The 9,764-nt window shown below is 42.4% G+C and overlaps 1 protein-coding gene across 1 annotated transcript; it reads right to left on the reverse strand.

Moving 5' to 3' along the window:
• Positions 1–2,493: 2,493 nt before the first annotated feature.
• pmp22 (peripheral myelin protein 22) lies at positions 2,494–9,526 on the reverse strand. The gene is made up of 5 exons (XM_022743429.1): positions 9,399–9,526; positions 8,529–8,619; positions 8,212–8,305; positions 4,856–4,996; positions 2,494–3,837 (listed from the first exon to the last, which is right to left on the reverse strand). Exons 2-5 carry the CDS (start codon positions 8,604–8,606, stop codon positions 3,677–3,679), a joined length of 474 nt encoding a protein of 157 aa, XP_022599150.1. The 5' UTR covers positions 8,607–8,619; positions 9,399–9,526; the 3' UTR covers positions 2,494–3,676.
• Positions 9,527–9,764: the final 238 nt, after the last annotated feature.

Below are 9,764 nucleotides of genomic sequence, written 5' to 3' on the forward strand. Positions count from 1 at the left end.
GCAAGATTCAATTTGTGAGTGAGAGGTTCTAAATGTCAGTTTTGATTCTTTTTCAGTTAATTGCCGCAGCCTTAACCTGACCTGAGCTGAACCCCTGGTGCTTCACTGGAGCTGCACATTGGCCTGCAGGTAAAGACTGTCTGTAAGCTTCATCTCATCTTCCATATCTGAATGTTTTTAATTGTGAAAAGTGAGGAAGAGCATTGCTAAATCTGTGCGCACTTAGAAATCAAAGATGTTTTTGTAAAAACAGCTTAATCTTATTCGGTACTCCTTCCTTGCTCGTTTTATTTTGTGATGCAGTGAACTTGCCACGTACTGTCTGAATTCATCAAATAATTCATCAAACACAGAAGAGTGAATTTTTTTTTTTTTTTTTTCTTTTTACGTCTAATGATGTGTTTGTGCCACAAAAGCCTTGATAATGGCTCCGGAGGAGGAGCATTCATTAGACTGACTGAAGGGTAATAGAGAGGAGACAAGTAGGAGAAATCACCTCTCTCTCTTTCGCATCCATGCATACTGATGGCAGAGGGTACAGCCCTCACAAACAGGCTGAGCTCCAGAGAAGGCCTAATGATCATATATAGAGTTAATGAGGTTTAACACACTCCAGTAAGAAAAATATGATCTGCTAAACCCAAGGGGGTCATTGAGAGTCTTACCACTCTCTTCTCAATATCGTAGTAGATATTATGTTTAACTGTAGTTCTCACATTGTACCACACAGAGGCAGTGTTTGATAATCCAGCATGATGTACAAATGTTGGCACAGTTACTCTACTTATCCACAAGATGGCAGTGTTGCACAGTATATGATAAACTGCCTGTCAAACCTAAAAGTATATAAAGAGTTTATGGATGGGAATGCACCCAAAAAACATAGAAAATGGGGACATGAGGGTAAAAAAAGAAAGCATTTAAACTTAGACACAAACTCTCTCAGATACTGAAAATTACAACACAGACAGAAAACACGCAGACCAGAATGCAGTGTCCCTATTTCACCCAGCGCTAGTATGCGAGAGGGGGAGGCAGTGGGAGGCTGTGACCTCTCAGGCCTGCAACAAGAATCCTCCTCCTGAGAGTTCTCTTTCATTGCTGGAGATTTAGATACCTATCATCAGCTGAGCGCAGAGCTGCTGGTTGTGGACTGACTGTTGTCTTTAAAAGGAATAGATATCATCACAAATCATTAGCTATAATCTGTAAACACAGGCTGGGTGCCAGTCGAGTCAGGTAGGTTTTGCCTCCCCAGAAGTGGATTGTGTGTTAGTGTGTGTGTGTGTGTGTAGTGCTATTGAAAGACACAAAAAGCTCCATCGTGGTGGTAAGAAACATCCTTTAATGATTAAACTCAAAGTAGCTTTGGTAATATCAAGAGCATTTGGAAGTTTAGGTGTAAACATGGTATAGACAATTGAACTCTGTAGCTTTACACAAAATAGTAAAGAGGGCAGTTGTCATTAGAGGCAATCTCTTCTAACTGGACCCATTAATAATCATCTAAAAACCCACAGCAGACTAGCCTAGTGTAAGCTCTGAATTAAACGCTTTAATCCACCACAACACAGCTCTGTATTGGAAGGCTACAGGATCTCGCCGGAGATGTCAAGTGGAGGACAGACGCTTGCTTACAGTGTGCAAAACACAGCCAAGTCCTCTTATTTCCGATGCTATGTTGACACTGAAACACTAGCTGCATGTTTTGAATAACTGGCATCAGGTGCCAATCGGCGTGCCTTTGCCCCTACCCCCAAGTGTGTGTAACACAAGTCACATACAGCATTTGCAGCCACATGCACAAGGCAGCACATTTGATCTACCAAGAGTACGAGCACACACTGTAAGACAGGCTTGCTTGGCTTGACTGTAAACAAGAATTTCCATGCTGCACTCTGTATTTCAGTTGCTGACATCCAGCAGCCTACGAGCACGCAGCCACTGTCAGTTAGAACAGATTCATCACCGCAAATGGTTCCGAATCTGCCTCCGTTGTAAAGTCCTATCACCGTTTCACTGGCAGATTTTTCACATGATGCTGTTGTGTAGCACCAGAAATGTGTGTTTCATAGTTTTAAAGGCAGACAGCGTAACAGCCCAGAAAACGACTTGAATTTCCTCATGCATCAAGTGTTAGTGTGAATCCAGTCCCTTGTAACAGTGGAATACACAGTATTATATAATGCGAGAGTAGTTTTATTGAGTACGTGAGTGTTTTTTAGGCGAGATTGTCATCAACATCTGTTATGCACGACATATATAAACAGTGTTTTATACAGTAGAAGAGAAACACATGAACGTCAGTGGGCAGAGACTGCAGCATGTCAAACTTCAAGTATGTGAAACAGACATTTGTATCATCACTGCAAACCTCTCTCTCCTTTTTTTCTCACATATAAAGTTAATACTAAATGTTTTTCCTATCATCTGGTATTTTCTTATATGGCTTCAACTCAGTGGCATTTGTTTCTAGTAATGTTAGAATTATACTTTTTTTTTTCTCAGACTATAATGTCCCACAGTGTTATTTTTTATTTATGGTACTTGACTAAATAGGCAATCTGACTTCTTGAGGCTTTAACAGCCATGGTCACGAAGTGAACACAGACATGAGAACAAGGGAAAAGTAAGAGCTATAGAGCTAAAAATGAAGCCTCTGTAAAGTAATTTCACTGTGATCTAACTCTTGCAGAAAAATACTGATGTTCCAAATGACTTTTGATTTCATCAATGCTCCACCCCAAGCTCTATTCTTTTTTCTTTTTTTTTTTACAGTAGCCGATAAAGAAAAAAAAAAAGTCAGACACTGCAATGTGAAATAGGCCGTGTTCCCTAAAAGAAGCAGTCAGGCACTGTATATACAGGTGGAACATCTCTCTGGTTCTCACTGTAATTAATGGCAAGCGGTTTGACTCTAAACAATAACAAAATAACTCTGTTGTAAATGATTGCTATCAGTAATAGGAATGATAAATATAATAGCACCATCTTTTTTTTGTTGAAAATAAGAAATAGAAAAAATACCGAAAATGAAAACACTGAAACTTGCAAATCCACAAAATAGAAAAGGACCTAATCTTTCGTGGCTATGCTACATCCATGGATGTTACCACTCTGGTTTTTTTTTGTAAAGCAAGCCTATTGTTTAAAAAAAAAAAAAAAAAATCCTCCTGACCCTTCTATTTCTATACATGCACTTTGGTTAATATACTTCAAGAAGTTTTTTTTCATTTCATTTTTACTGATTCTTTGGCAGTTACCAAAACACAAAAAAGGCAAAAACAAAAAAAGAAAACACAACAAAATAGCTTCTAATTATTTCATCATTACAAACAAACACTGAGGCACTTAATCAGCTAAAACAAAGCTCATACAAGTATCTGTTGACAGAGCAACACAAAAACTATGTACATATATGTAAAAAGTGTTATAAATAGGTTTTAAACCATAGATACTATATACAACTTTCAAACGAGACAGTATTGGTTGTTGTTGTGTTTGTTTGCATGTTGATTTTTGGTATTACCCCCCTTTGGTGTGACCTGGGTGTATTGGCCTGGTGGCTCCATTGGCCATTGGTACTTTAGGCATCAGAACTTATACTTCAGAGGGGAACTGATGACACTTGCAGTTGGGCATTGGGTTACTGGGAACACTGGGATGGAGTGATGGCTCATTCTCGCTTCCTCAAGATGACATAGATGAGTCCGCTGATCAGCGCCAAAGGGAAGGCCACCCACGCCAGGATGTAGGAGTAGCCGAAGGCGTTTGTCTCCGGCACCCACTCCGGACTCATCACCGTGTAGATGATGGCTCCGCTCATCACGAACAAACCTGCAGGGAGAAACGAAGTGAGCACTGAGTAACGCCATCATGGTATTCACCTATCAGGTCATGTTTCTCTGCAGTACTGTGCTCCCTGTCTTGTGTCCTGGGCTGAACTCTGTCAGGCAGTGAAGGCGAGCAGGTCAGTGTTTCCCAGAAGGCATCCCTCCACATTACATCATGGTGTTTCATGCTTATTGAACACCATTCCAGCCTCTGTAAGCCTTTCCAGGTCTGCCCACCTCCCCGGTCCGACATGGCATGATCTGTTTGTCAGACCCCCGCACTGCCAGCCTCCCTGACATTTCAACTTGTGCGGCTGGCTGCATGCCCAGTGTCATTCCTGTTTGGCTGAGTGGGCACCTGGGTGCCAGGCAATGCACTGGCACGGTATACAGAGCAAACCTGGGATGTTGAAAAGGGCTGCCAAGAGAGGACACAATGGACTGGCAGCTGAGCTGCTCTCTGGCCAAAGGGCATGAAGTACAATAGACAAGTGGAGCATGAAAACCATTAGTAGCTGGCTCACACTCTCTTAATTTAATTCTCTGCCACAGAAGATACAGTGTGAGCATCCGCTGCTGGTTTGTCTGTGTAGGTGGATTTGTATGCATGGTGTATTTTCAGAGTGAAGTGCTGCTCTGCAAATGAAGCAGGTCAGAGTAGAGCTGGAAATATTAGTCATTTAGTTGAGTTGATCAGGTCATCATCTGAATATCCAGTTTCCAGCTTCTCAGATTTTAGAACTAGCTGCCCCTCTGTTTTGCATCATTGTCAGTTGATTCTGTTTTTTGAGTGTTTTTTGTCATATTTTCTAGTATTTTATAGAGTAAATGATGAATCATTTCTGTGAAGAAAAATTACTCATTCATTACAGCCCTAAATTGTATAAAATATAACCCCCTTTTTACATTTTGAATCGATACCTGCCAAAATTATACCAGTGTAGTGTCTATTTGTTCCCTCATCTGATCTCAGTTATGTTGTCAGTGGATTTGTGAGGAGGTGTTAAGGCGGCTGAACTCACTGGCAAGGATCTGGAAGGTTCCAGTGAGGAAGAAGCGTCCACCCTTCTGCAAAGTGAAGAGCTGGCAGAAGAAGAGGAAGAGAGAGAGGCAGCTGAAGATGATGGATAGGATCATGAGAGCCTGGACCGCCTGAATCCACTCTGTAGGGGAAGAAGAAGAAGAGTGTTGTCAATAAGCAATGACAAATACCCATCATTAGCCAGAGCTAGTAATTTATATATAACATTGACTTAATGAGCGCATGAGACAGGAAGGGTAAGAAGAAAACAAATGAAAAAACAAATGCGTTCCACTGGCCTTGCCTCTACTGAATTTAAGAATCCTCTCAAGGAAAACATAATGAGCTAGTCTCGTCCATGTTTTCTTCTGGGAGCGTGTAATGGATCCATAACAATGAAACCTGGGTATCTTGTTCCTAAAAGCTCTGTGCGCCCCTCACAGCAGGACCCATGACTAAATGTGATCCATCGATTGTTAGTGCTGGTCCTGCAAGGCCTGGCTGCTGTAGAAGCCATTAACCCATTAGACACCTGTATTGACAGGGAAGAGCAAGTAGCATCTAATGTATCTGTGCTGTCTATCCGAGAACGTGGTTGTGTGTTTGACTCGTGTGTGTCTGTGCTTCATTGGTGCCACCATGCCAGGAATCCCAGGATTTTGAGGCAGGTTCTATTTCTTGTCTGAGCGTTATCCATCCTGCCGATCCGGCCTCTCAGGTTTCCTAAAGCGCTCGCTCTGTTATCTATCCAACTCTTCTCTTTAGCCTCATCTGCTGTTGCTGTCGTGTTTTTGTTCCGTCCCTGCCATAAATTGCTGGATGTCACAGGGTGCTTGACCACGAGGAGCGGCCTCCTCAGGTTTTGCAGTAGCAGCCATTGCATCCATCCAATGTCTATAAAAAAAGTGGGATTTTATTCTGGCTCCATCTTTAATCGAGCCACTGCTGAACTCTTAACATTCAAAATTCTGACGTGTTTCCTTCAACATTCTCAGACATCTGTGGTTTATTGATTCTCTTGCTTTATGTAAATGAAAGGCATGGTGTGGTTTTAATGGGGGGGGGGGGCACTTTCAACTTGGAACAAAAGGCCTGATGCATTATTTATCACAGCTCATACTCCTGAACATGAAGGATGATTAAGTAATAAGACGACTTACATTGTGTGATGTTATGACTTTCACTAACCACATTTTAACACTGTAAATAGAAACTTTTCATTGCCGCGTAATGTTTTTATTATTACATTTCGATCTGCGGCGTTTACACATAAAAATCAGGCATTTTTCCTGGAGAGACGATGAAATATCTCTGCCATAGATTTGAAGGGAAACAGTATCTGGACTGACTGCACAGGGTTACCCAGCCTGGAGTCAGGTTACCTACAATAACAGCCCTACAGTACGTCCTGATGACCACTGGTCCATGGATGAGATATGGGGGGAAACATGACACACTGCAAATCTTCATCCACAAAACACAGCCCGCACAATCCCAACACCGGGGCAACCATTAAGTATGTCAACGTCTATGATGATCCTATTTTCAGATGTTACATAATACGATGTGATAACGCTGTGAGAAATGGGCAAAATGTTCCACCCTTGTCCTCTATCCTTCCTCTACTGAGTAGGAAACAGTGACACGGGCCATTTCCTAACGAGGCTCAGAGTATCAGTATGACTCGTAAAACATGAATGGTTTACGATTGTGCAGAAACTGTCAGCTTCTACTGAAGCTTGTGTAATTCCAAACAGGAAAATAACTGTTTATCTTCGCTGTCTCGCTGCCTTCTATTCTGAGGCCAGAAACGCCGCACTGCGCTGAAGAGCAGTGCACAACGAAAATGAAACTGCTGTAGTATTTACCTCACTATGTTTATGTCTTGCAGGCCTGTGTGGGAGCAGAGGACAGTCCTCCTCAATAGCTAATTTTAGAGCAAGTAAGCTCTATGAAGTCATATCCATGGCTGTAAGGACGTGATGTTTGACTCAAGCTCAGCATGTGATAACTGTGACATGAGTATCTCTCACCCAGGCGTCATCAAAACCAAATTCAGCCAATGTTTTGGTAACCAGGGCAACAAGAAGGGGAAACTCAGAAGTTTGAGAAATTTTCCCAAATATAACTACAGTGACCGTGATTATGATTCACTTAAGGAGGAAGCTGATTGCTCAGCAAAGCATGAAAAAAAGCCCTTTTGACACACGCACACAGGCTCGGCTCCTACATGAGAACAGACCACTGTCTTCCACCTTCCAAAGCCAAAGCACAGAGCTGGGCTCAGCACACGCACCTTCTTGAATAAACACTGTGCGTCAGTGCACTAATGAAAGCAAAGTCAAACAAACTGGCTGCACCGTCAAACTACCTGGCAGTGGCAGAGTGTGCAGGCTCTTGCTGCCCTGACAAAACACACACTGGCTGAGCACGGCTCATTCTAGACAAATGACATCACCCCCCCCGCTGCAGCCAGCAGCTCCTGCACCTCCGTGACGGCACATTTAGTAGCAAAACATCCAGCTAGTCAACAGTGAGCTCACATGAACTCATTAACTTTAAGGCAATGGAAATTTTTATCATGAAAATAGTGGAATCTTCGTTGCATATTCGTTGTTTGGTATCTGTATCACTCTTAATTCAAACACGTGGACGTGGCTGACTGTCTAAATAAATCTCTAACGCTGCAGCTGCTGCCTTAAATTGTCCTAATGATCCCTGCAAACTAACACTGGACATTATGATCTGACACTGGGCGTGACCCACCATCAGCATGCTATGTTCTGCATGAGGTACGCCAAGGTCTCCCTGCTTTCAAACACTAACACACATACACATACACACATAGATTTAAAACTTTAAATACTCTCTGCAGCCCCACCCTGATCGTCCACAGCTCTCCTAACTCCTGTCACTACGGACTCCCAATGCGAGTCCTGAATATGGACATCACACCACAACTATTTATACAGCGGCAGCCTATCAGCTACTGCTTCAAAACAGCACTGCCACATTCTCTGCCCTAGATGGCACCACAGGCCCAGAGGAGCTGTGACACACCCACATCAGCAACATGGTAAATGTTGGATTTCAGCAAGTCATTTTCCAGAGTTAAAACCCTCCCCCATTAAAATCAGTGTGCATGGTTTAATCTCTGTGTCATCACCCATTTAACTGAGACCATGTTGCCCAAAACACACCTAAAAACTGACTTATTAATGAAAAAATCCTCATAATTATTACAGCAGAGCAATGGCTAAAAAGTCCAGTATTGAGCATTACATTGAAAACACATAATGAATAAGTAGTTAAAGTTGTCTTAGGGGCAAATAGTAAAGTGACAGGCAGGTGTCTGACCTCCAGTTGATGCTGGGTCACAGTGGTATCCTCCATTGGCAGTGGAGCAGTTTATCCAGAGGTCTGAGGTGCTAGTGTCACCTGACGTCCATACCTGGTGTCAACAACATATGACTTGGTCAATAATTTTTGAAGAGCAGGAAAGTTTCATGTGCATATAGTGTACATATTCCAAGTATAGACATGCAAGTATTATGACTATACTAATCACAAATATATGTACAATTAGTTAATTACAAAGACACACCAGATGTGGCCAGGTGTGTTGTCAAGCTGTAAAACGGAATGAGGAAAATCAACACAACAGTTTTACTCACGCTGACAATTGTTGACACAAACAGGAGAACCAGAGCAGCGACGTGCAGGAGGATGATTCCCAGTAGTAGGAGCAGCATCTTTCCAGGCGATCTGGGCAATAATGAGAAAGAGGAGACGGTCTCTGTCAGTATGGTGTGTGTGTGTGTGTGTGTGTGTGTGTGTGTGTGTGTGTGTGTGTGTGTGTGTGTGTGTGTGTGTGCGCGCGCGCGCGGATGTCAGATTGGTGGGTTATGGGTGTGTCGCTGCAGCACGTTCAACAGACAGAAACTTCATCAGGACCTGTGTCTGTCAGATGGCGCGGTGCATTAACAATAATATCACATTTAACAGAAAATCATTGTTGATATCAAACACGTGGGGAAATTGTTTTCAGGCACATTTGGTTTGCTTTTAATAGCATGTTTGTCGACATAATTACATTTTAAAGCTGATTCAAGGACTAATCCGTTTTTATTTACTCTGACAAAGTATGATTTAAAAGCTTGACTCGTTTTATTCATTTATTTTTTCTCGCGATAAATGGTTCAACATTTCCATCCTTTTAAACTGGCTTTAAATTGTCAGCAAATCATCTAAAGAATGGAAACAATTTCAATAATGACCAATAAAGATCTTTGAAAGCGATATAAAAACAAGGTGAATCAAAGTGATAAAGTAAGATTCTACATAATATTATTCAGTAAAATAGATTCTTAGAGACCAGATAAACTTAATGCCAGGCTGTTTGCGATGACAGCTCAGTCCTCCTGTTTGTGCGCGCAAAGGAGCGGCGTGTATCCCAGCGAAAAGCGCGTTTCCTTCTTTAATCCGCAGGCGAACTGAGAGCAGCTGAGTATAATAAAGTTTAGAAGAGACCGAAGTCCACTTACTGAGAGCGGAGAGCTTGTATTTCCACAAAAAGAGGTTCAGACTCGCAAGAAGCAAAAACAAGTTTTCCCCCAAAGAGTCCAACAGCGGTAGTCCCTCAGTCCTAAAAGTCGCTCTCAGACTAGATTGATGCCAGGGCTGACGTTCTGTTATAAAGTGTCTCATTATGGAAGAACAACGCCCTGCGTGCGTCGCTGCGTCATGGAGTGACCCTCTGGTCCACAGCCAGGATTCCCAATATAGACGAGCCATGCGTAATAGCGCATGGGTTGCCTTAGTTACTAGCTTGCTGTATGTGTAGTGAAGTGACTGATCATTGTTTGGCTGTTGTGGAAACTAAAAGCAACGATCTGCTTTCGAGGATTTTT

Source organism: Seriola dumerili, unplaced genomic scaffold, assembly GCF_002260705.1.
Source record: "Seriola dumerili isolate Sdu_G_001 unplaced genomic scaffold, Sdu_1.0 BDQW01000068.1, whole genome shotgun sequence".
Lineage (NCBI taxonomy): Eukaryota > Metazoa > Chordata > Actinopteri > Carangiformes > Carangidae > Seriola > Seriola dumerili.

Excerpts from the sequence above, each read along its gene's own strand:
- pmp22 (XM_022743429.1), bottom strand. The coding sequence starts at position 8,606 with ATGCTGCTCCTACTACTGGGAATCATCCTCCTGCACGTCGCTGCTCTG. Across the intron at positions 4,997-8,211 it reads TGACCCAGCATCAACTGGAG|AGTGGATTCAGGCGGTCCAG; the intron begins GTCAGACACCTG and ends CTTCCCCTACAG. Across the intron at positions 3,838-4,855 it reads AACCTTCCAGATCCTTGCCA|GTTTGTTCGTGATGAGCGGA; the intron begins GTGAGTTCAGCC and ends TTCTCCCTGCAG.